Source organism: Triticum urartu, chromosome 2 (genome assembly GCF_003073215.2).
Source record: "Triticum urartu cultivar G1812 chromosome 2, Tu2.1, whole genome shotgun sequence".
NCBI classification, from domain to species: Eukaryota; Viridiplantae; Streptophyta; class Magnoliopsida; order Poales; family Poaceae; genus Triticum; species Triticum urartu.
Window position 1 is genome coordinate 82,160,579 of NC_053023.1, and position 24,242 is coordinate 82,184,820.

The window sequence follows — 24,242 nt, forward strand, 5'->3', positions numbered from 1 at the left end:
GGTGGCAATGTGCGCAGGGTGATCGGACTGGTCGAACGTGATGGCAGTCTGAGACCACTTCAGGTAGCTGGGTGTTGCCGGGGCAACCATATTCACTTCACGGTTAATGACTTTCAGTCGACTTTTGCTTTCGACATCAGCAAAAATCATCAAGGTGGAATTGACTTGGGGGTATCCATCGTCACTATCTTCTTTGTCCTCAACTCTGTCTGACTCTTTTTCCTTGTCTTTGGACTGCTTGCCCTGAAACTGCTGGATCAGGAGCCGGCACTGTCGAGTGGTATGCTTTGGGTAAATAAGGTTACCCTCTTCATCTTTCTTGGTATGGATGTGACATGGCAGATCCAAAACATCATTTCCATCTTGATCCTTGACTTTCTTGGGGTTCCAGGGCCCCTTGGGTTTTCCCTTGAATTTTCCCTGGGTTACGGCCAGGGCCTCCCCAGGAGCGGCCGGCTCGGCCTTCCGCTTCTGCTTCCGACTGGAATTGCCTCCGGTTTCTTGGGCGACTTCTTTCTGCTTGCCACTCTGGAGTCGATCTTCATCTTCTCCGTTAGCGTATTTGGTGGCAATTTCCATCATCCGATTCAGAGACATTTCTCCGGTCCGACCGAACTTCAGGTTCAGCTCTCTGTTCTTGACGCCTTCTTTAAAGGCACAAACTGCTTGGTGATCCGGTACGTTCTCAACTGTGTGATGCAAAGTGATCCACCTCTGGATGTAATCCCTCAGAGTTTCACTCGGTTTCTGCACGCAAGACCACAATTCTGTAAGGCCTGTTGGTCGCTTGCATGTTCCTTCAAAGGTCGTGACAAACACTCGAGAGAGATCCTCCCAAGTGTAGATGCTGCTGGGTGCTAACTGATTCAGCCACGCTCTGGCTGAGCCCTCTAACAGGAGAGGCAAATGCTTCATAGCCACCTCATCATTGCCGCCACCAATCTGGACAGCCACTCGGTAGTCTTCGAGCCAAGTGTCAGGCTTAGACTCGCCGATGAACTTGCTGACTCCAGTCGCCAACCGAAAGTTGGGAGGAATCACTGCGGCCCTGATGGCTCGACTGAAACACTCTGGCCCCGAAACACGTACTCTGCTGCTGGCAGGCGCATCCCTGTCGTGGCCTTCTCGGTGAGCTCTGTTCCTGTCAACCAGACCCTGAACGAGGATGAATCTCACATCAAAGCCTGGGTCCCTGGGGTCGACTGGAACCCTCCGCCCAACACTATGAGGGTGTCTGTCATCCTGCTGTCGAGGCGCATATGACCCACTCCTCGGGGGAGGGGTTGGCACTCGACGTCGATCAAACCAGTGATCATACTGCTCATTTCTTCTGTACTGATCGTACCGGTCTCCGCGTCCCTCACGCCTCGAGGGCGATCTTGGGCTGTGAGCCGACTGGACTGTATCCGTTGCAACGGATCGACTGTGGATCCTATTCCGCGACTGAGAAACAGCGGAATTCTGGTTCCCCGCTGCCCGGAGCAACGCTCTGATTTGCAACAAGCCCCTGCCAGCCTCCGACTGGGAGGGCTGAATCGATTCTGCTATACGGGCCGCGGCTGCCAAATTCTGAACCGGGGTCCGATATACCTGCGTAGGCGGGAAGAGCTGACGTCGACTGGACTCGGGAGCTCGCTGACGCGCTTGCTCGTCGAGTATCCGCTGGAGATTCTCCAGTCGAGTGCGCTCGGCCAAGTTAGCCAAGCGCGCGTCCTCCAAGGCCCGGGCCTCGGGGGTTTCTCCGACGATAGGAATGCGGAGTGCATCCATGTTCCGGCGGCGAAGCTCCTCTCGCTGCAATGATGTGAGAGGTTCGGGGAGATACTCATCGTGGGGATGCGACGGGTCGCCTCCACCCGCGCCTCCATCGGTGCGAGGGAAACCGGGAGGACTGTGTGTTCCATCGACCGCCAGAACCTCAGCCGCCGGGTCGCTGCTGCCGCACTCGGATGCGGTCTCCGCGGAGCCAGTCGACAGGTCGAACAGGCCGTAGAGGGATTCGTCGGGCTCGATTGCCGCGACTTGTGGGGCTACCGACTGGCGGGCCACGGCATGCCTCGCCCACCTTTGAAGTCTCGACCGGCCGGAGCGCTTGCGCCGGTGGGAGACAGGGCGGGAAGATGACACGGGAGCCGACCGATACTGGGTCGACGGCTGCCGCGGGAGGACGCCACGAACACATGCGCGGAAGTGCGTTGCACCGCGGACGGGGAGGGCGTCGATGTCGAGCGGAGCCTCCTGAAGCCAAGCGGAGTTGTCGGTGATGAACGTGAGTGCGCCGAGACGGATCTCGCGGCCCTCCACCAAATCTCCGCACGAAAACATGATCAAAGGGATCGGAAAAATCGCAACTTCTCCAACTAGGCGCTAAGACTCCTGCCCCACGGTGGGTGCCAACTGTCGTGGTTCTAACTCTGACAGTGAGGTAGGGGGGTATGTATGGAGAGGCTAGATCTCAGCTATGGAGAAGCTGTAAATACACCAGGATGTACGAGTTCAGGCCCTTCGCGGAGGAAGTAACAGCCCTACGTCTCGGTGCCCGGAGGCGGTCGACTGGATTATGTGTGTATGAATTACAGGGGTGCCAACCCCTGCTACTGAGGAGGGGGTGGCTTATATAGAGTTCGCCAGACCCCTCCGGTCCTCAGTAATGCAGGGTTAAAATACATTAAGACTGGGCGTTACTGGTAACGTCCCTATTAAAGTGCTATGATGACCATAAAGACTACTTAATGGCCGACTGTTTGCTTGCGGAGTGACTTTAGATCTCCTGTCAGTCGAGTGGTTGGTCTTCGTAGTCGAGTGGTAGCTTCCTGGTCGAGTGTCTTGAATCCGTCGAGTGGGATACCTTCAAGTCGATTGAAAGGTGACTTCTTCTAGGGATGTCCTTGTGTAGGGCTCTTAGGACAGGTCCATGCCCCTACCCTAGGTACATAGCTTCATCAGGAGGTGGAGCGGCTTCGTCTTGCATGGAGCTTCGGTGGAGATGTCAAGTCATGCCTGACCGACAGGTGCTACGCTTGGTCATGCCTTGTCGGCAGGTGCTACGCACGACAGATCCTCCAAGGGCTTCAAGTTGTGTCGGCTGGTGATACTTGGCAGCATGGCGCTGAGGTGTATCAGTGGCGACCGCGACGTGTTCAGCTGTTTGCGTGCAGGGAGGAGGTGTGGTTGGGCGCCGTGGTGACGTCGACGATAGCTGGACCGAGCAAGGTTGATGCATCAGTACAGTTCTGAAGATGGAGTGGTGGCAGTTGGCGGCGGCGGCCTCTGAGAGCACGCCGGACCAGTGTGTGCCTCAGACCCGGCAAGTGGCTAGATTGGGGTCTCAGGTCTTAGATGTTAGGCTTGGCTGCGATGTCTGTTTGGTATTAGACCCAGGCTATCTGCGCCCCTCCATCAACTAGATAGGTGTAGCGACAGTTTGTTGCCTAGACGGCACCTTTAGTCTTACTGTTGTATGACTTTGTAAAGTCTTGTAAGAATAATTAATAAAGTGGTCATATGCATCGCCCAGATGCAGAGGACGGGGGTCATCCTCCTTTTCTAAAAAACTATTGTTTCTCATCTGTACATATGTGTGTTATACAGATTGTTGTGATAAAAAAATAAACAATATGATCTTTTGCAAAGCTGTGTTGGACTGAATGATTTGTAGTGTTGTTTGATATACATGAGGATCGTAAAATTGTGTGTTAGACATGATTTATGTGAAAATATTAAAATTGTCTATTGTCTCATAGCAATGCACGGGCAATTACCTAGTCAATGTAAAGCAGGCAGGGACCTACGCATGAACCTTACATGTTACTACAAGTTTGGTCATGGGTGCAAGAAAAAAACTAGCAATGTATGAACAGTGGACGGAGAAAACATCACATTTGATTGACCAGAAATAGAACAAAACCCGCCAAGCAATGAAACCACTCGACCTCAACCAATCTGAGTTACAAATCCTTAGCTACAACCTTCGCCCAAAATGTCGGGGAAAAAATTACAGATCAGGGGAAGTAGAGAAGAATAATCAGGAGCAGACAGAGGACCCGAGAATGAACAAATTAGCAACCACCCACCGGAATGAACAAACTGAGTTACATACATAATCTCATCACACCCCGAAGAATGCAAACCAAGCCAATGGAATGCACCAAATCCTAACAACAACAGCAAGAAGCATAGCGACAACACTTGGTTGTCCTGAGGCCGACGGGCCGGATCTTGATCATGAGGGTGCGGCGGTCCCCTCGCCGGCGATCAAGCCATTGTTGTCGCTGCGGGCCAGGGGGCCGTCGTCGTGTGCCGGGGGTTCTACGTTCCTAAGGCTCTGCTGCTGGTAGATTTGCCTCAGCCTCTCTATCTCCTTCTTCAGTGCCTCCTGATGAGCTGAGCACGCACAACAGATTCGTTCACGCACAGGGAGTTAGTTAGCAAAGGGGTGGATTGTTTTGAATTGAATTCGGACGGTGGCCGGTGAGAAATTTCGAAATAAATTGCGAGGGGTGGCAATGCCGGTCACCATCTTTGAAGATCTTGTCCCGCGCGAGCGCCGCAATGCGCTGCTTGAGGTGGCTGTTCCCCAGCGTCAGCAGTGAGCGTTGGTGGTCGAGGAATGCCACGCGCGGGGACAATGCCGACACCTCCGTCTGCTCGGGAGCACAGTTTCCAGGTCAATTCATGGTGTGTTTTTTTTCTTTGGAGGCAGGGAAATCAAGCTCGAAATTCGATGGACCTGGAGCGACGTGACGCTGCGCTCAAGCTCCGAGATGTACTGCAGCTTGCGCACGCGTGACCGCTGTGCCGACTGCCGATTTGCAAGGATCCTGTGAATGTGGCGCCGAGGACGCTGGGAAATCAGACAATTCTTCGTTTCGGACCTATGCATTGTCGTAATTCTAATAGTAAAAGGAAAAAAAAATCACCTCTTGACCCGCTTGGGATCGACTGTGGCGGGCGAGGACAGCTGCCCAGGCGCCGCGCCATCGCCATTGCATTCGCTCTGCGCCTCCTCGGTGTCGCCCTTGTCCTGCTTCCCGTCGTTGATGCTGTTGTGATCAGACGGCGACGACGCGCTCGCCGCCTGCGCTTGCCGCTGTGGGGCCAACTCGTCGGAAAAAATGGACATGAGTTGGTTGTCGTCGAGGCGGTCGAGCTCGTTCTCCCCGATGGCGGCATTGCTGTCGTCGAGGAAGGCGATGGAGTCGCTGACCGTGCGGCGGTGCGCGCCACGCTTGGCGGCCGAGAAGTCGAGGAACTCGTCGACCCAGGAAGGCTGCTGCTGCGCCCCGTCCCCACTGGCGGGCACCGGGGGCGGGAGCGGCGGCATTGACTCGGCGAGGAAGGCGCCCGTGGAGGGGCTGCGTTGGTGATGGTGGTGGCGGGCGTGGGCGCTGTGGTGGTGCCCGCCCCCGAACTCCGGCCAGGCCGGCGCCATGGTGGGGATCTTGGGCGGCAGTTGCGCCATGGCCGGGACCGCGCGCCCGAATCAATCAACCGGCGCAGGCGCAGGCAGCGGGCGCGATCGATGGCGCAACGCCCAAACCTTTGCAGTGCCGGGGGCTCGGGCGGTAATGTAGGCTCGGGCCATGCCAGAAATTGTACGGCCCTCGTTTTCGCTCACGTTGCCGCTGCCGCTGGCCGCCGCTGCGGAAACAATGGGCGAATCCGCGAATGGATGGCGTGGGGGGTCAGCTTGGGGCTGATTTGGATCCATATGTTTCATGCTGTGGTTAAATCTACTGACGGTGTCCTGGACTAGGGGGTACGTGTCAGCTCCAACACTGAGCTAAATCGGGCAATGGGTGAATCTGCGAATGGATGGCATGGGGTGAAGCTCGACACTGAGCTAAATCGGGCAATGGGCATGATTGGGACAGAGGAGAGAGGAACGACTTGAAATGTGATATTACAAGGTGAAGTGGCGGGAGCGAAGTTGGGGCGTGGGTTCTTTGGGGCGGCGGCACGCGGAGGAGAGGAGCGCTCCATCCGTAGATTCAACATATCTACTACATTTTTTGTATTTCATGCATATAATCCTTTAATTATGCAATGTTTTTAAAGCCTTTTCAGGAACTAACATAGATACAAGCACCCAGATCCAACACGCCACCACCATACACAACACACACCATCGCGTCGAATAGCTTGTGGTGATAAGAGGCAAACAATAAATTCTTGAGGGTTGGATAGCCTGTGCATCCCTCCATCGCCCCCAGGTCGACTGGGGGGGAGGGGGCCTAACCCTAGTCGTCGTTGTCGCGAACCCCTCCTCCCTTCCTTCTCCCCTCGTCGTCCCTAGAGGTGGCCGCCAGGATAGCCTGTACGCCGCCAGTGAAGGGGACGATGGGGATCTCGCGTCCCGTGGTCATGGCGCTATTTCCTGGAGGGGCGGTGCATGGCAACACGTGATCTTCTTGTCGTGGATGCTCCTCCCAGCGGTGCGCTCTCCTGTCCGGCGACAACATGGGGATAGCGGCCTCGGTAGAGATCTACAATGCAAGGGCCCCGGAGCAGAGGCTTCGGACATGGTGGCAGCGGCGATGTCCCTTCCGTCGGGGATGGTGGGCCAGGAGGCGGCTTCATGTGGTGGTGCCTGGGACAATGGATCAAGGAATCACCTTCGCAGGTTCGTCACTAGCAGGCCCGGTCCTGATGGGGGGGCAGGGGTTCATCCCACAATACTGTTGAAGCAAGATAAGACTAGTAGCGGCAAGAAAGTTGACAACATCAACGCCCACAACAAATTGTGTTCTACTCGTGCAAGAGAACTACGCATAGACCTAGCTCATGATGCCACTGTTGGGGAACGTTGCAGAAAACAAAAAATTTCCTACGGTTTCACCAAGATCCATCTAGGAGTTCATCTAGCAACGAGTGGTTGGATTGCATCTACATACCTTTGTAGATCGCGAGCGGAAGCGTTCAAAGAACGGGGATGAGGTAGTCGTACACGACGTGATCCAAATCACCGGAGATCCTAGCGCCGAACGGACGGCACCTCCGCGTTCAACACACGTACGGTCAGCATAACGTCTCCTCCTTCTTGATCCAGCAAGGGGAGAGGAGAGGTTGAGGAAGATGGCTCCAGCAGCAGCACGACGGCGTGGTGGTGGTGGAGCTGCAGTACTCCGGCAGGGCTTCGCCAAGCACTATGGAGGAGGAGGAGGTGTTGGAGAGGGAGAGGGAGGCACCAAAGGCCTGGGGTAAGAAGTCCTCCATCTCCCCACTATATATAGGAGGGCCAAGGGGGCCGCCGGACCTAGGAGATCTAATCTCCTAGGGGGGTGCGGCCAAGGGGAGGAATCCCTCCTCCCCAAGGCACCTAGGAGGTGCCTTCCCCTCCTAGGACTCTTCCTCCCGTGAAACCCTAGGCGCATGGGCCTCTTGGGGCTGGTGCCCTTGGCCCATGTAGGCCAAGGCGCACCCCCTACAGCCCATGTGGCCCCCCGGGACAGGTGGCCCCACCCGGTGGACTCCCGGGACCCCTCCGGTGGTCCCGGTACAATACCGGTGACCCCGAAACTTGTCCCGATACCCGAAATAGCACTTCCTATATATAATTCTTTACCTCCGGACCATTCCGGAACTCCTCGTGACGTCCGGGATCTCATCCGGGACTCCGAACAGCATTCGGGTTACTGCATACACATATCCCTACAACCCTAGCGTCACCGAACCTTAAGTGTGTAGACCCTACGGGTTCGGGAGACATGTAGACATGACCGAGATCGCTCTCCGGTCAATAACCAACAGCGGGATCTGGATACCCATGTTGGCTCCCACATGCTCCTCGATGATCTCATCGGATGAACCACGATGTCGAGGATTCAAGCAACCCCGTATTCAATTCCCTTTGTCAATCGGTATGTTACTTGCCCGAGATTCGATCGTCGGTATCCCAATACCTCGTTCAATCTCGTTACCGGCAAGTCACTTTACTCGTACCATAATGCATGATCCCGTGACCAGACACTTGGTCACTTTGAGCTCACAATGATGATGCATTACCGAGTGGGCCCAGTGATACCTCTCCGTCATACGGAGTGACAAATCTCAGTCGTGATCCGTGTCAACCCAACAGACACTTTCGGAGATACCCGTAGTATACCTTTATAGTCACCCAGTTACGTTGTGACGTTTGGTATACCCAAAGCACTCCTACGGTATCCGGGAGTTACACGATCTCATGGTCTAAGGAAAAGATACTTGACATTGGAAAACTCTAGCAAACGAACTATACGATCTTGTGCTATGTTTAGGATTGGGTCTTGTCCATCACATCATTCTCCTAATGATGTGATCCCGTTATCAATGACATCCAATGTCCATAGTCAGGAAACCATGACTATCTGTTGATCAACGAGCTAGTCAACTAGAGGCTTACTAGGGACATGTTGGTGTCTATTATTCACACATGTATTACGATTTCCGGATAACACAACTATAGCATGAATAAAGACAATTATCATGAACAAGGAAATATAATAATAATGCTTTTATTATTGCCTCTTGGGCATATTTCCAACAAGGGGGGCGGGCGGCCCGGGCCCCCGGAACGGAGGGGCCCCCACCAGGGACGTACGTGTTATAGGCCTGCTATTGCGTGTGTCAGCTGAACACTGAGCTAAATCGGGCAATGGGTGAATCTGCGAATGGATGGCATGGGGTGAAGCTCGACACTGAGCTAAATCGGGCAATGGGCATGATTGGGACAGAGGAGAGAGGAACGACTTGAAATGTGATATTACAAGGTGAAGTGGCGGGAGCGAAGTTGGGGCGTGGGTTCTTTGGGGCGGCGGCACGCGGAGGAGAGGAGCGCTCCATCCGTAGATTCAACATATCTACTACATTTTTTGTATTTCATGCATATAATCCTTTAATTATGCAATGTTTTTAAAGCCTTTTCAGGAACTAACATAGATACAAGCACCCAGATCCAACACGCCACCACCATACACAACACACACCATCGCGTCGAATAGCTTGTGGTGATAAGAGGCAAACAACAAATTCTTGAGGGTTGGATAGCCTGTGCATCCCTCCATCGCCTCCAGGTCGACTGGGGGGGAGGGGGGCTAACCCTAGTCGTCGTTGCCGCGAACCCCTCCTCCCTTCCTTCTCCCCTCGCCGTCCCTAGAGGTGGCCGCCAGGATAGCCTGTACGCCGCCAGTGAAGGGGACGATGGGGATCTCGCGTCCCATGGCCATGGCGCTATTTCCTGGAGGGGCGGTGCATGGCAACACGTGATCTTCTTGTCGTGGATGCTCCTCCCGGCGGTGCGCTCTCCTGTCCGGCGACAACATGGGGATAGCGGCCTCGGTAGAGATCTACAATGCAAGGGCCCTGGAGCAGAGGCTTCGGACATGGTGGCAGTGGCGATGTCCCTTCCGTCGAGGATGGCGGGCCAGGAGGCGGCTTCATGTGGTGGTGCCTGGGACAATGGATCAAGGAATCACCTTCGCAGGTTCGTCACTAGCAGGCCCGGTCCTGATGGGGGGGCAGGGGGGCGGCCGCCCCGGGCCCCCGGAACGGAGGGGCCCCCATCAGGGACGTACGTGTTATAGGCCTGCTATTGCGTGTGTCAGCTCAACATTGAGCTAAATCGGGCAATGGGTGAATCTGCGAATGGATGGCATGGGGTGAAGCTCGACACTGAGCTAAATCGAGCAATGGGCATGATTGGGACAGAGGAGAGAGGAACGACTTGAAATGTGATATTACAAGGTGAAGTGGCGGGAGCGAAGTTGGGGCGTGGGTTCTTTGGGGCGGCGGCACGCGGAGGAGAGGAGCGCTCCATCCGTAGATTCAACATATCTACTACATTTTTTGTATTTCATGCATATAATCCTTTAATTATGCAATGTTTTTAAAGCCTTTTCAGGAACTAACATAGATACAAGCACCCAGATCCAACACGCCACCACCATACACAACACACACCATCGCGTCGAATAGCTTGTGGTGATAAGAGGCAAACAACAAATTCTTGAGGGTTGGATAGCCTGTGCATCCCTCCATCGCCCCCAGGTCGACTGGGGGGGAGGGGGGGCTAACCCTAGTCGTCGTTGCCGCGAACCCCTCCTCCCTTCCTTCTCCCCTCGTCGTCCCTAGAGGTGGCCGCCAGGATAGCCTGTACGCCGCCAGTGAAGGGGACGATGGGGATCTCGCGTCCCGTGGTCATGGCGCTATTTCCTGGAGGGGCGGTGCATGGCAACACGTGATCTTCTTATCGTGGATGCTCCTCCCAGCGGTGCGCTCTCCTGTCCGGCGACAACATGGGGATAGCGGCCTCGGTAGAGATCTACAATGCAAGGGCCCCAGAGTGGAGGCTTCAGACATGGTGGCAGCGGCGATGTCCCTTCCGTCGGGGATGGCGGGCCAGGAGGCGGCTTCATGTGGTGGTGCCTGGGACAATGGATCAAGGAATCACCTTCGCAGGTTCGTCACTGGCAGGCCCGGTCCTGATGGGGGGGCAGGAGGGGCGGCCGCCCCGGGCCCCCGGAACGGAGGGGCCCCCACCAGGGACGTACGTGTTATAGGCCTGCTATTACGTGTGTCTATATGGACTGAAAAAAAACACACTGCCTTGCTGGCCAAAGTTTGGTAGTACTACGTCGTGAGGCTAGCTACGTCGTGCGTCTATATGGAGTAACTGTTACGCATGCCGTCGATCATGGATCGAATCAGTCTTCATGGAAAGGCGCGTCAGTTACGCACGCACGCGAGGCACGATCTCTGCCGCCGCCACCGGACGCCCGGATGGATTTCGCCTCTTCGCCTCGCGATCGCTAGAACCAGTTGAACTACGGCGGAAAAGGGATGGCCAGCGAACATGAGCCCTGCACTACAATTTTAGCCGGAGACGCCCCATTATCGATTCAACAAGTTGATTCTAGATAAGGTACTGTGCCCTAGCGATTTTGCTTTTCCTATGATAATTAGTACAGATTATAAATTATAATCAATACTCCCTCTTCATTATTTCATAGGGCATTAATAATTGATAGATTGGACATGGTTACCGTAGATTTTAGAGACTTTGTCATTGAAATCATTGTGATAATTAATAAGAATTTTGTCGAGATAATTGATTGGATCATGGCTGTTCTTTGCAATTTCCTATGGAACACTGAGATGCAAGCACTAGTCCATGATTATAGTTAATCAATTGTTATCTAAATACAATGGATTTGATAGCACTCCCAATTCCGCATCCTAGTGAGTAAAATAATTTCATTGGCTGTTGAAGGCAAGATTGAATATTGGAATCAACGGGAAGCGGGAAAGACCTACGTAATCGGTCCCGAAGGCAACGCTTTAAGGGGCCCCGAGCTCTAATTTCGCCCCGGGCCCCTAAAATCCCAGGACCGGCCCTAGTCACTGGAGGCGAGTGGTGGCCGGAGCGCTCTCCGGCGTCGGTGGTGCCTGATGCATGAGATCCATAACCCTCTGAGGTTTGTGGATCGGAAGCTAGATGTGGGTCCAGGGATGTGCTTTTGCCGGTGAGAACCGCACCGACTTCAGTCATGGCGGACAATGGCGCCGTATTTGTGTCGTTTCCTTGTTGGAGGCATCGTTGTTGCAGCTATCGTCTTTTCGCCGATGCTGCGGAAACCCAAGACCTAAAGCTCGTGGATCGGACGATGCCAGTGCGTGGCGCCGTGTTCCTTCCTGGGGGCACTATTTTTTGGAGGGGTCCTGAGGTGGAGCGGCGAGGTCTTCCAAGTCAAAGACGAGGAGTCTCGGCGATGTGGTGTTACCAGGTCTCGCTGACGGGTTCTTGAGGATGGACGTGCGTAGAGCAGTGGTGCTTCTGCCGTCGACGGCAAGCCTGACAAGGTCATTTCATTGATCTTTGCACCGAAGATGGATTGGCTGAAGATGCAAGAGCGGATTCGGGAGGGAAGCGAAGGCGCGGGAGAGGCGGCGGCGGTAAGTTTTTTTAGGGGTGGTAAGTAAGGGGATGGGATGTGGGCCAGGTGAATGACATCATGCGTTTGGGCCCGTGTCGGGCATGCTTAAATATTCATCAAGGCTAGAGCCCATCACTTCTCCGTCTTCTTTGCTTTTTATGGGAGCAACTAACCTGAGGAAAACAATGAAGCCATTATTAGTGAGATCAAGTTACAGGCGTCTTTATTGAAATGTTAACCTGTCAATGTCGAAGCATATAGTCAAGTCAAGTTTGGTTTGACCAATCCCACGATCAGAACTGTATCCCACATTCTGTGATGTTTGATGAATAAAACTTGGTTTACCCCTTAAAAAATAACTGGAGGTTCCCCTTGCGGGGATCTTGAGGAGTAATTTTGGGTAACCTAGAGCACGCCAAGTCGTGCTTCCAGCCGCTGCCACATGTTGTGTGCTGGGTGGTTCTTTTCGATTTTATATTTTATTTTTCTTACGCATTTCCGGATTTTAGATGGGGTTTTCCATTTTGTGGCTTTTCGATTTTCGTCCAATTTTCCCTAGGAATTGAAGAAAAAAAACTTGCGTGGATTCTTTTTGCATGGAAAAATTTTATGCTTGCACAAATTTGCTTTTCGTGTATGCACATATTTGCTTCCGCGAAAACACAAATGTACTTTTCAGAAAGGAAAAAAAATATATGCTTCCACGAGAAGCTCAGGAAAGGGAAAAAAGATTGCTTCCACCAAAAGCACAATTGTACTTATCGGAGAAAAAAGTGCTTCCACAAGAAGCACAGTTGTGCATCTCAAAAGGTGAAAAAAATATGTGCTTCCATGAGAAGCACATATTGCTTCTCGTCGAGAAACATATTTGCTTCCACAAAGGAGCATATCTGTGTTTCTCGACAATAAAACCTTCCACAGGAAGCACAAAATATGCTTCCCGTGGAGAAACATATTTGCTTCCGCAAGGAGCACATATGTGTTTCTCCAAAAAAAAATCCTTTCACAGAAAGTACAAATTTGCTTCTCGTGGAAGCACATTTGTTTCCATTAGAAGTATAGTTGTGCTTCTCAAAAAGGAAAAAAGGAAAAAGGGGGGAAACGGCAGCCTTGTTGCTCTGGTTTTTTATTTGTTTTATCATTCACCTTTTTTGTTTGCTGTTTTTTTTGGTTTTCATTTTTTATTGGTTTTTTTGTATTGCCATTTCCCGGTTTCTGATTTTTCCAATTCTTTTTGTGAAAAAATGTTCGTCGAAACGTATTAACATAGGATGTAATTTCGAAGGTCTCGACGCAAGAAATCCAATGATAAAATCAGTTCAGATTTGGACGCATGGTTCAAGGGATAAAACGTTTTGAATAAACGAATTTACGAGGGTTGCCACAAGTGGCACGCCACTTGTCAGTGCCTCGAGATGGTGGGAGTGACATTTGCAAGAGTAACCCTTTAGTCATGATTTTCGTTTTATTATTGGCATGAGAGTCCTACAACGCAAACCCCATTCGGCGCCTAAAGCGCCAAAGTCAGGTTTATTTCAACTCGCGCACACCGCCTCACTCAACATCGTTCCTAAAAAGTCAGCCCATATAAGAGTAGTTCTAGTTTGGTTTGTTTTTTCAGAAGCCCCCTTCGGTGTTAGGACGCTTACAGCAGCTTCTCTTTCTTTTATGTGTTTTTGGTTTTCTAGTTTCACTCGGTTTTGTCCGGTATTTTAGTTTTTTTTTCATTTTCATCTTATTTTTCCTTTTTTCAAATGCGTGATTTTTGTTTCAAATTCGTGAACCTTATTTTCAAATTTCATGAATTTCCCAATTACAAACTTTTTTTATTTTTGTGAACTTGTCTTAATTTTTTTGAAAAATATAGTTTTTGCGAACCTTTTAAAATTATTATTTTTCAAGTCTTGAACTTTTTCAAATTCGTGAACTTTTTAAATTTCATGTTTTTTAAAATTTACGATATTTTTTATGAAAATTGAATTTATGTAAGGAAATTGATAAAAAAATCAACTTCTTGTGAATTTTTTAATTCACAATCTTTTTAATACATGATTGAATATTAAATTCGCAAACTTTTTGCATTTCTATAAGCTTTTTTCTAACTGTGAACTTTTCAAATTCATGAACTTTTTCAAACGGTCAATGGTAACAAGCCAGTTAGCAGGGTTATATCAATAGTCAAACCATGTCCTTGTGAAGAAAACAAACTGATGGCTGGAGCGACCCAAGCGAGGGACCAACTCGCATTCGTGAGCTGGCCCAAAAGGCGCCGCAGTGAGTGTCAGTTGGCTTCCGCGGCGCTAAAGGCGCTGAATAGTAAGGTTCTGTGGTGTTAAAGCAAGCACATGTGCCTATTTCTACAGAAGAGACGTCTAACTAAAGGGCTGCCATCTACAGATAAGCACCGGTGCTTAAAGAGATACCGATTTATTGACGCGTTTGGTTCGCCAATTTCGCACCGCCTCCCGATTACATCGCTTCCCGAAAACGTTACGGGCGTTTGGTTCGGCTGGGCCGGTTTCCGTTGCCGTGTAATCGGATACGTCGCTTCGGAAAACCGAAAACAGGGCACACCGAGTGAAAACATAAAACGCTCGTCTCCGTAATCAGATCCACTTTCCCTTCCTCCGCTCGTCCCGACCTCGCCTCCACCATGAGCTCTCCCCGTCGCCGCCACGACCTCCCCTCGCCGTCGGAGTAGGAACGCCGGCCTCTCACTCCTCCGCCGCAAGATCCAAAGCCGGACCTCTCCAAGCTCCGCCCCAAACAGCTGGTCCCCTTTCTTTCCTCGACGCGAACCTTCCCTGGATCGGCATCTTCGACAAGAACCACGGTGCGCCACCTCCCCTCTTCCCTCCCTCCTCTTCTTCTCGTGCTCTAGTGCCCGGATCTATCGTTTCCTTTCTCCGAACTGGAAGATCCAAGCGTTTTGGCCGAACTGTACTCTGGTTAGGGCTTCAGACTTAGTAAACCAGTTGAGATTTGGGTACTGTTCATGAATGTGCGCATGACTGGAATATTTTGAGGGATTCTTTGGTGGAATTAGTAATTTTTGCTTCCTCGTCATACTGTGATTTGTTGTCCCCAACAAATGAGGTGGTCAGATCCTTTTCTCTGTTGGATATAGATAAATAAAGTAGTTGTATTGGATCACACTGCATTGTTCTGTGCTTATATAGGCTGCTTGTTGTTCAATCAGAATTTGATGCTTGAGAATTGCATGGATTGCTCACATTGTATTGTACTGTACTACCTCACTGTAAATCTGATGCTTACTGCATTACCTAGATTTTCTTGTGCCCTTTTGTTTTGCGAGGGTGATACTATAAGAGAATATCTATGGAGGAGATAATATGAATAATATGAGTCATGCATGCCCTTGATAGGGAAGAGGCTGCTTGTTATTTAAAGAATAATTTGATTCTACAGTTTCTTGTGGATCACATATGCTGTACTGCACCGCTATTGTGGCCTCAGTGAGAGTGTGTGATGTATCCTGTTTTAGTTTGTTAGGTTGCAAAAGAAACATGTTTGGAGCTGTCTTTCCTTTTCATCTCTATAGCTTTGCACTTGCCCTGTGGTGAGGCTGGTTGTTAAAACTCTGGTACTCGTTTGGTTTCTTTCTTAATTGATTGGAGCCGGGGGGGTTTGACCCCTTATTATCGAAAAATATATATGATGTACTGTACTGTACTCATATAGGTTGCTTGCTATTTAAGCAGAATTTGACGCTTCAGAATTCTTGTGCCCTTTGTTTTGCTGAGAGTAATTTCATGAGCTAAGGAATATATTGTACTATACTCATATATATATTTATATATACTCATATGACTTCAAGATACACAATATTTATAATTTTGTGCTGCATTTTTATTTTCAGCATTATGGCTCGTCTTCCTTTGGCCACCACGAGATCTCGACGAAGGAATTTAGCATTTAGGAATATTTCGATTAGCATCATGCTTATGTACTATTATATATGGTTATTATTTGCACTAGTCTATAAAAGGAGGTTGTGGAAGATAGAAAAGAGGATTAGAAATAGAGAACTTAGAGCCGCACATTTGTACCAACTCATTGGCGAGAGTGATGTAGCTTGCATACAGGAGCTTCGCATGGACAGGAGGACATTCCACAAATTATGTGAGATGGTTAGAGTTACTGGTGGTCTAGAGGGCACAAGGAACACATCGCTGGAAGAGATAGTGGCTACATTTCTCTACATAATATCACACCATCTAAAAAATAGAACAATCAAGAAGTTATTTTATCGAAGTGGTGAGACGATAAGCAGAAATTTCAATAAATGTTTGCTGGCTGTTTTGAAGCTGCACAACCTACTACTTAAGAAACCAGAGCCTATACCTGAAGATTGCACAGATAATAATTGGAAGTATTTCAAGGTAAATTATCTCTGCATGAAAATTTTAGTGTCGGTCAGATGATATAATCTGATTAGTAGTATAACACACTAATATCACTCATGATGTTCATGTTGTAGAATTGTTTGGGCGCATTAGATGGTACACACGTCAAGGTTACCGTCCCAGCTAATCTAAGAGGGAGGTATAGGTCAAGGCTGGCTGATATTGATACAAATGTTTTGGGTGTATGTGCACCCGACATGCAGTTTATTTATATATTACCTGGCTGGGAGGGTTCGGCACATGATGGTCGTGTTCTTAGAGATGCTATTTCGAGGTTGGATGGGTTTCGAGTCCCTCAAGGACAATACTACCTTGTTGATGCTGGCTACACAAATGCAAATGGATTTTTAGCTCCTTATCGAGGTCAAAGGTACCACTTAGGTGGTTGGACTGCACAAAACCCACCACGCAGCACAGAGGAATATTATAATATGCTGCACGCTAGAGCTAGAAATATTATTGAGAGATGCTTTGGAAGACTCAAGGGCCGGTGGGCGATTTTGAGGTCTCCATCATATTTTCCTATCAAAACTCATTGCCGGATTATAATGGCATGCGCTCTATTACACAATCTGATTTTACAAAATATGGCTGAGGATCCACTCGCTGGTGAGGATGGGATGATGCAAGATAACATGGAAATCTTGGAGGGAGAGAACGATGAACCTGAATTTATCACTCATATATCAACATCTAATGAGTGGACTAATTTCCGGAATACTCTTTCTCAAGGGATGTATAATAGCTATAGAGCTAGAGGCCACTAAGGTTTGTGTTTCGGTGGATGATTGCAGATGTACATATATGCTTGTTTTAATTATAGAAATCTGAATATCTCATGAACTAATTTAACTTGTGCATTTTGTAGGTATGGACAACATGGATAGCTCAAGTGTTGCACGTGGCAGGGGGAAAACAAAAGAAAGTGGACAACAATGGAGGACGATGAGCTAGTCAATGCTCTCTATGATCTGTCATTGGATCCACGGTGGAAAGGTGATAATGGTTTCAAGAATGGGTATTCCTCAGTGCTGGAAAGTAGGTTGGCTGAAAAGGTACCTGGTTGTGGTCTTAGTGCTGCCCCACACATTGAGTCAAGGGTGAGATACTTTAGGACCAAGTATGGAGCAATTGAAGTTATGCTTAAAACAAGTGGGTTTTCTTGGGATGAGAATAGGAAAATGATCCAGTGTGAAAAGCAATCATACGAGGAACATTGTAAGGTATATAACTCCAGATGCCTATTACTTTTGCATTACATTTTCTACTTGTGGCCATATGGATTATCCAGCTGACATCTCTTGTATTACTACTTCTACTAGAAGTGAGGTCCTATTGGGTACCTCCTTTCCCTTCCAGTCACATTATTTCATAGATATAGATTGGAGAAAGTGCTTTTTCTGGTTCACTGCATGATTTTTCTTTACCTTGTAAGTTGTCGCACCGCATGACCTAGAAAACTGAGAACGTATGGAACTTCTTGAACAATATTTTATCTATTGATTATGGTTGTAGTAGAGTTAATCAAAAATATGATTTCCGTGCTTATTGTATTTTGCAGCTTCACAATGAGGCCAAGGGCTTGTATGGTGTGCCGTTCCCTTATTTTGATAAGTTGGCTGCAATTTATAGCAAAGATATAGCTACTGGGGAGGGTGCGGAAGGTTTTGGCGAAGCTATAACAAATTTGCAGAATGAGATTGTCATCGAGGATGAGATGAGTGATGAAGAGGAAGATGACAGAACGTCAAGAGAGACACCTAGACGGTCTGTTGACAGCCATGTCACCGCTGATTCTACAAACTCTAAGAACAGAAAGAAAGGTAACGGGTCTCGTAGGTCAGAATCAACGGATCCTTTTCTCACCATGTTTGGAGATGTAAACAGCCAGCTGAAGAGTGTCACTCAGAATGTTGGCCAAATGGCAGCAACAATGGAACGCGAAGCTATTGCCCAAGAGAAAGCAATGGAGGAAGATCCTAGACTGAAGTTTAAAGAGAAAGCTATCAATGAATTATCAAGGCTTGGATTCAATGGGACTGAAATCGTGAATGCTGCCAGCATATTTGCCAAAGCTCCAGAAGAAATGCATATGATGCTTGCACTCCCGCAGAATCTGAGAAGGGAGTATGTTAAGAAAACGCTTGGTAAGTTAAATTCATGCACTATTATCTTGTTCCGATGTTAAGTGATAGTTATGTGATGTTATCTTGTTCTTTCTCTCTTAAAAAGAATAGTCTGAGCAATACTAAACTGTTATATGTCATACCTTTGTCGAACAAATCCCATGTGATGCGACTGAACTTGCTTGTATATATTCCAATAACTAGGCCATGCACATTGATTTATGTCAGAAATGTCCAACACTGCCATTTCAGTTTTTATTGTTTATTGTTAGGCAGATTTCATGTGTGTTGTCATGAACAGATGAAATCCAACTTGCTATTATAATATCCTTCTTAGATCTGGGGCATTCAAGATTTGTTTTTCATGGCAAATCATATATGCAAAGCTTCTACATTTGCAATTCTTCAGAACTACAACATGTCTTGTTTAGAGAAATGACAAATTTTTGTTGGTCCAATGATGTGCTAGATGATGCAATTAGAAGATAAGGATCTGCTGCTACTGGTGGTGATGAGGAGCTGATGATGTGGATAATGCAATTAGAAGATGAGGGACTGCTGGTACTTGTGGTGATGATGAGCTGATGTGGTACCAGATGGATATCACATGAAAAATGTTATTGCTACTTTTCAACAATGAGAAAATGATCTATTTTGTTGGCTATTAATTATGCATGTGTTAATACATTTTTTGCTGATGACCCCATTTATGGAGTTAGCTTGAATTTGTTCAAATATTTATCTATTAAGATCCATCAAAAAAAATCTGTTACCTATGATATATGACATGGACGTGTCAGCCATGTACTAATGCTATATTGTGTAATCCCAATACATGGGTCAACCAAACGCTGCACTATATTTAGAATGCATACCTTTATTCAACCAAACAGAAGACGTGTTCACTCAATACACCATCTAATACAGTGCAGTCTGAATACAAAGCTGAATACGTTACCATAGACAAACCATACGCGTCGTAAGAGTGTTAGACAATCGTGCCATCGCTTTCTCCTCCTGCAAACACAACGGTGACCGCGGACACAGTCCCATTGGCGGGTAGCCGGGCTAGTCGTCACCCATGCATGGCAGTGGCACCACCACACTGGCACGGGCACCGGCGAGCTCCCGGAGGAACGCGCCTGGTGTCTCGCAGCACGACGGCGATGCAAGCATATGGTGCACGTCCATGTCCACCATTTCATCCCAAATCCGCCTTGCATTGGTTCCGTGATCTGCATCGTCACGATCGAGCATGACGTGACTCGAGCCGCGTGAGTGATTTGCAAGGCGTCATGGGCATGCGAGGGGTGACAGATGGACTGGGATGGTGAGGGGTATGATCAAACCATCATGCATGCCATAGCCATACACATGAGACATGCGCTGCGTAGAATCATGGATCGGTCATCGGTCCGGAACTCCACCAGATGGCCGTTCAGCGCTTGGAAATATATATCCCAACGGCCACAGGTAGTCGGCGACCTGACTTTGAAAAGGCACGGAATTTTGAAAAGTACGTACATATTCTTGAATCGTTCCTTGGGACAAAAACATGAACCCATTCTTTGAACAGAACTGGTCGTCGGCCTCGACGTAAAAGCCACCACAATAAAAACAGAACTGGTCGTAGAACGACTAATGATGGTTGGCGCAAGTGAACTCGGGTTTGGACATCTTGGCTTCTTGTATGTCCAAACTTTTAATGACAATGTTGAACAAGAAAACCCAATGAGTGTCAAAAGGTTTGTAATTTTATCTTTGTTGGTACCGTAGGATATTGGAATCCTACTGGCAGTCGAGAGGGTAGGATTTTTTCGCACCCTTCCTAGCAGCCTACAACATCCCACCGATGGTTGAGATTTGCCTAACACAGAGGGTATGATGGTCCACTTGTTAGGGAGCGAAATGTTTGAACCCTTTCTAATCTCCCGCGAGGTGGCGCAGGAGAGTTAGACACGACTGTTTGCGTGATTGGTTGTGTGATTGGTTGTATGATTGGTTGCAGATCTCCCGATGGACGCCAACAAGGACACGAGGCAGACCAACTAGGGGATATGGCTGGGGCTCTTGACATGGTCGAACTCGGATGTTGCGATGCATGGGCCCTAATGAGGAGGATGCACAATGTTGGCATCCATTGGTGCGATTGCACTCTTGAGGATGATTCTGGTGATGTCTACCGCGACCTCGGCTGCTAGATGCATCAGAGGAACACCCTTGCACTGGAAGAACGTACGCCAGCGTGCAAGACGCTCACGTGGGGAAATTAACGTCCTCCCAAAACTCCTTGATACAAAACCAACTATCGAGCTGAATACAAAATTTAATTTCAGCGCGAGAACCTTCCGCTTCCAACGAAATCTACCGGGGCCCAAACTGAAACACTGCGAAATTTCTACTCTATCCCTGGTCTAGAAATGGCATCCAGAAAATCAGGTAGTAACTAGGATTTAACAAGATATTTTGCTTAAGATGTTCAGATAAGATTCTATATGCTAGAGTACTATGAGATAACAATTTATTTCAATTGAAATTTAAATCCAAAAGCTGCCATAATTGATTTCCATCGGTAATTCTCTATTTCAAAATAGAATTTGAAAACATATTGTCAACAGATGGAAACTAACATCACCTACATTTTCTAAGAATTTTAGAGCACAATACCAAAACACGCGAAAGGACACCAGCACACACTTACTGCCGAAATTGGTATACACATGCCCAACGCGTATGCTAGTACTTTCATTGCCTTGCCGCCCTTCATTGCACCAGCAATAGAAGAGCCGATAAGTGTTCCCCACCAAATGCTTAGACCGTAAAATAGAACAAAAAAAGTCTGCAAAACAAAGGTAAAAAAAAAAAGATAAGGGCCGGCATGCTGCATGAGAAAATATAAAATATTACTAAAGCTATACTACTTAGGAAGCCATTTTTTTCATTAAGTTTTGCTTGCTTGCATTGCGTGTCACGTGGTAAAAAATTATAATCTTATATTGCATTCGAGTTATGTGTCCTCTTAGAATTTGATGAGGGAAAACAAGCAGGAACAGAAATTAAAAGAAAAGGATCAAGAATTGGTGCACACACCCATAGAACATAACGCGGCCGTGCTTTCTTCTCCTCTTGGCGTTCCTGCTCGTCATGGACGTGCAGCGCCGTGTCCCCGTGGTACCACTGCTCGCCCACACCGCCCTCCTTGGAGGCGGGCGGCGGTAACCCGTGATCGCCGGCGGTGCCGCCGGCTTCCTGGTCCACGATCGGATCGCCGCCGTCGCCGTGCCTGCCGTGGGCCTCCTTGTCGACGACCGGTGGATAATGTGTTCCACATACGCCCACACGGACCATGCACGTGGAACCGGAACACGTCACGGCCATCACCGACACCAGCGGCTGCTTGCATACCGCGCAGTAGCTCGTGAGGTTCGGCGGCGCATCGTCGTGTTGGCCGGGGTCCATACTTGCAAGGCAGCGGGATGTGCGTGCTTGTGCGGCTCCGTGGTTTGGACTTTGCACGTTCACGTGCGAGTTTATTTATATCGATGGACAAGAACGAGAGTCTGTCGCCGTCTCGGATAAGCGTTCGTCCCCCGCCGCAAGTAGAGTCCCTTTGAAAAACTGCAGATATCGTACCAGCCAGAAAGCAGGGCGTTTTGATTTTCGAGCGAATCGTGGGTCCACAGGATCAAATCCAAGCCTCTAAGAATAAGAATTTGAAAAGCAAAACACAAGAGCAAGGCAAGGCATCTCCAGCGCTGTGCATGAAGATTGGATTCAGAACTTCTGGACAGAAAGAGCAGACTAACAAAAGTCAGCACCTAAATTTTGGAGAGCCTCAGCAGCTTCTTTTTTTTTTTTGCGGGGAAGCCTCAGCAGCTTCTAATAAGCAATGAATACTGAGTGATTAGGACAGCATAAGATTAGGATGCTTGCAAGCTGAATCCTCGATGGGAAAGATAATTAGGGTCAGTTCAATCTGGCCAGAGGCAAAACTAGTTATGGACTACAGGCCATACTCAAACTAATTACTTTCTTCCTAACAAACATAATAGTTAACTAAGACACAATGATACATGGTGGACAGAACAGTTGAAACCACTGTAACCAACTAGAGTGTTGAAACCGAACGAAGGACGCAAGAGTTAATTAGAACACACACTCAATGCCACAGCCTTCGAAGACGTAAGTTCTGCTCTTGTGCTTGACCATCCGCAGCACGGTTTCACTCGTTTGTCCCTTGACAATCTCCAGACCGGTGATGATAGAAACCGTGTCAGTCGGCTCATCGTTCCTGTCCGGGGGTCCATTGTAAACGCCGAAGAACCTGACGACGCAAAACCTGTTGCCCCCGAGGTAAACCATGGTGCTGTTAACCAGCATCCAGTTCCTGGGAGTGTTGGAGCCTCGCCACTCGTGCAGCACCTTGGGAGGACCGTCGAGAGAGTAGAGGTCAATAGCACAGATGTTGTTTGGGTTGCTGCCGCTGAAGCCGAACCAGAGGTTGCCGAGCTCAGGGACGTGCCAGGCACGGCCGATGAAGGGCAGCGCCCAGCGGCCGGCCTTGGTCCACTCATGGCCGGACGTGTCGAAGCAGTAGGTGCCAAAGCCATTGTCAGGAAGTGAGGAGAAGCAGATGGTTTTGCCGTCCTCGAGCAGCGTGTAGGAATGGATGGTGTGATCCTGACCAGGATTATCAAGGTAGGGCGCCGACGGGAGCTTGAGCCAGTGCCAAGCTTTAGCTCCATCGATCCTCCCAAACTTAGAGTCAGAGGGGTTGCAGTGGACGAGTACCTCGAAGTCGCTCGAATTGAACATGTTGATGCCGTAGAGCACGTCGGAGCCGCCGGAGTCCCGAGCTGCCGCGTTGGCGTTGGCGCCGGTGACGCACAGGGAGATGGGAGTTCGCCAGTTAGACGAGTTAACGCGGGGCAGCGCCTCGACAGAGCAAGGGTCGGCGTCGGCGTCGTAGAGGACGGTGTGCCCGGTCGAGTCGAGCGCGACGATCCTGCCCTCGCTGGGGCTGTCTCGCCCGTAGAAAGGCATGAAGTCGAGCGTCAGGCAGTCCGTGCAGGATGACTTGAATCTGGCCGCCGGCGGGGGCAGCTCCAGGGTGCTCCCGAACGGCAGCATCGCATTGATCTTGTCCTTCCTGGCCTGCTGCGCCTGCGCCGTCATGGCTTCCGCCGTGGAGGCGTAGAAGAGGTTTTCCTGGGGCCTCATGCGGCTCAGCCAGTAGGAGCCGTCGACGGCGTAATCCTTCATCACCAGATTGATGAACCGCCGCCGCATCTTGTCCTTCCTTCCAAATCACACAAAAGAAAACAGAACACAAGATCAGAATTTTTTAACACAAAAGATGAATCGTAGAAGCCCCTTCCACTCCAATCCACAAATTTACATACGGCAGACGAGCATGTGGGATCGAAGCTTACCTCTGGCAGTCAGGACGACCGGGGGTGGAAGCTGGATTCGCTGAAGATGCAAGAGAGGATTCGGGAGGGAAGGGGAAGGCGAGAGGGAGGCGGCGGCGGTAAGTGTTTTTTTAGGGGTGGTTTTTTTTAGGGATGAAGGACTTTATTCATTCATCGAAAACCACACTTTGTAGGATACAAAGAGGGTTATGGGGGTTAATAAGCCACAGGTGGCGCCCCGAGCTAAGGAAAGCGAAAATTTAGCTAAACTATGAGCATCTCCGTTAAACCGGCGCCCTTCAAAAACTATCTGACAGTTCAAACTCAAAATTTTAGACTTGATTTCTGAGATAACCATGCCATAAGGAC

General features: G+C 49.2%; 3 protein-coding genes across 3 annotated transcripts; 1 reads left to right on the forward strand and 2 right to left on the reverse strand.

Moving 5' to 3' along the window:
- Window positions 1-3,896: 3,896 nt before the first annotated feature.
- On the reverse strand, window positions 3,897-5,685 carry LOC125541122 (basic leucine zipper 2-like). Its single transcript, XM_048704599.1, has 4 exons — window positions 4,920-5,685; window positions 4,730-4,820; window positions 4,517-4,643; window positions 3,897-4,383 (listed from the first exon to the last, which is right to left on the reverse strand). The coding sequence occupies exons 1-4, from the start codon at window positions 5,459-5,461 to the stop codon at window positions 4,223-4,225; spliced, it is 921 nt and encodes a 306-aa protein (XP_048560556.1). The 5' UTR covers window positions 5,462-5,685; the 3' UTR covers window positions 3,897-4,222.
- Window positions 5,686-16,024: 10,339 nt separating this feature from the next.
- Window positions 16,025-20,514, forward strand: LOC125535175. The gene is made up of 6 exons (XM_048698219.1): window positions 16,025-16,312; window positions 16,411-16,518; window positions 17,069-17,104; window positions 17,224-17,559; window positions 17,898-18,483; window positions 20,471-20,514. The coding sequence occupies exons 1-6, from the start codon at window positions 16,025-16,027 to the stop codon at window positions 20,512-20,514; spliced, it is 1,398 nt and encodes a 465-aa protein (XP_048554176.1).
- A 1,881-nt stretch (window positions 20,515-22,395) lies between these two features.
- On the reverse strand, window positions 22,396-24,040 carry LOC125541124. The gene is made up of 2 exons (XM_048704600.1): window positions 23,895-24,040; window positions 22,396-23,761 (listed from the first exon to the last, which is right to left on the reverse strand). The coding sequence occupies exon 2, from the start codon at window positions 23,749-23,751 to the stop codon at window positions 22,609-22,611; it is 1,143 nt and encodes a 380-aa protein (XP_048560557.1). The 5' UTR covers window positions 23,752-23,761; window positions 23,895-24,040; the 3' UTR covers window positions 22,396-22,608.
- Window positions 24,041-24,242: the final 202 nt, after the last annotated feature.

What these genes read in the sequence shown, in the direction of transcription:
- LOC125541124 (XM_048704600.1), bottom strand. Translation starts at nt 23,751, where the DNA reads ATGCGGCGGCGGTTCATCAATCTGGTGATGAAGGATTACGCCGTCGAC.
- LOC125541122 (XM_048704599.1), bottom strand. Translation starts at nt 5,461, where the DNA reads ATGGCGCAACTGCCGCCCAAGATCCCCACCATGGCGCCGGCCTGGCCG. An exon ending in GATCCCAAGCGGGTCAAGAG is followed by an intron (nt 4,821 to 4,919) that starts GTGATTTTTTTT and finishes CCACATTCACAG; the next exon opens with GATCCTTGCAAATCGGCAGT. An exon ending in GCAGCGTCACGTCGCTCCAG is followed by an intron (nt 4,644 to 4,729) that starts GTCCATCGAATT and finishes GCTCCCGAGCAG; the next exon opens with ACGGAGGTGTCGGCATTGTC.
- LOC125535175 (XM_048698219.1), top strand. Translation starts at nt 16,025, where the DNA reads ATGGACAGGAGGACATTCCACAAATTATGTGAGATGGTTAGAGTTACT. An exon ending in ATAATTGGAAGTATTTCAAG is followed by an intron (nt 16,313 to 16,410) that starts GTAAATTATCTC and finishes TTCATGTTGTAG; the next exon opens with AATTGTTTGGGCGCATTAGA. An exon ending in CATACGAGGAACATTGTAAG is followed by an intron (nt 17,560 to 17,897) that starts GTATATAACTCC and finishes TGTATTTTGCAG; the next exon opens with CTTCACAATGAGGCCAAGGG.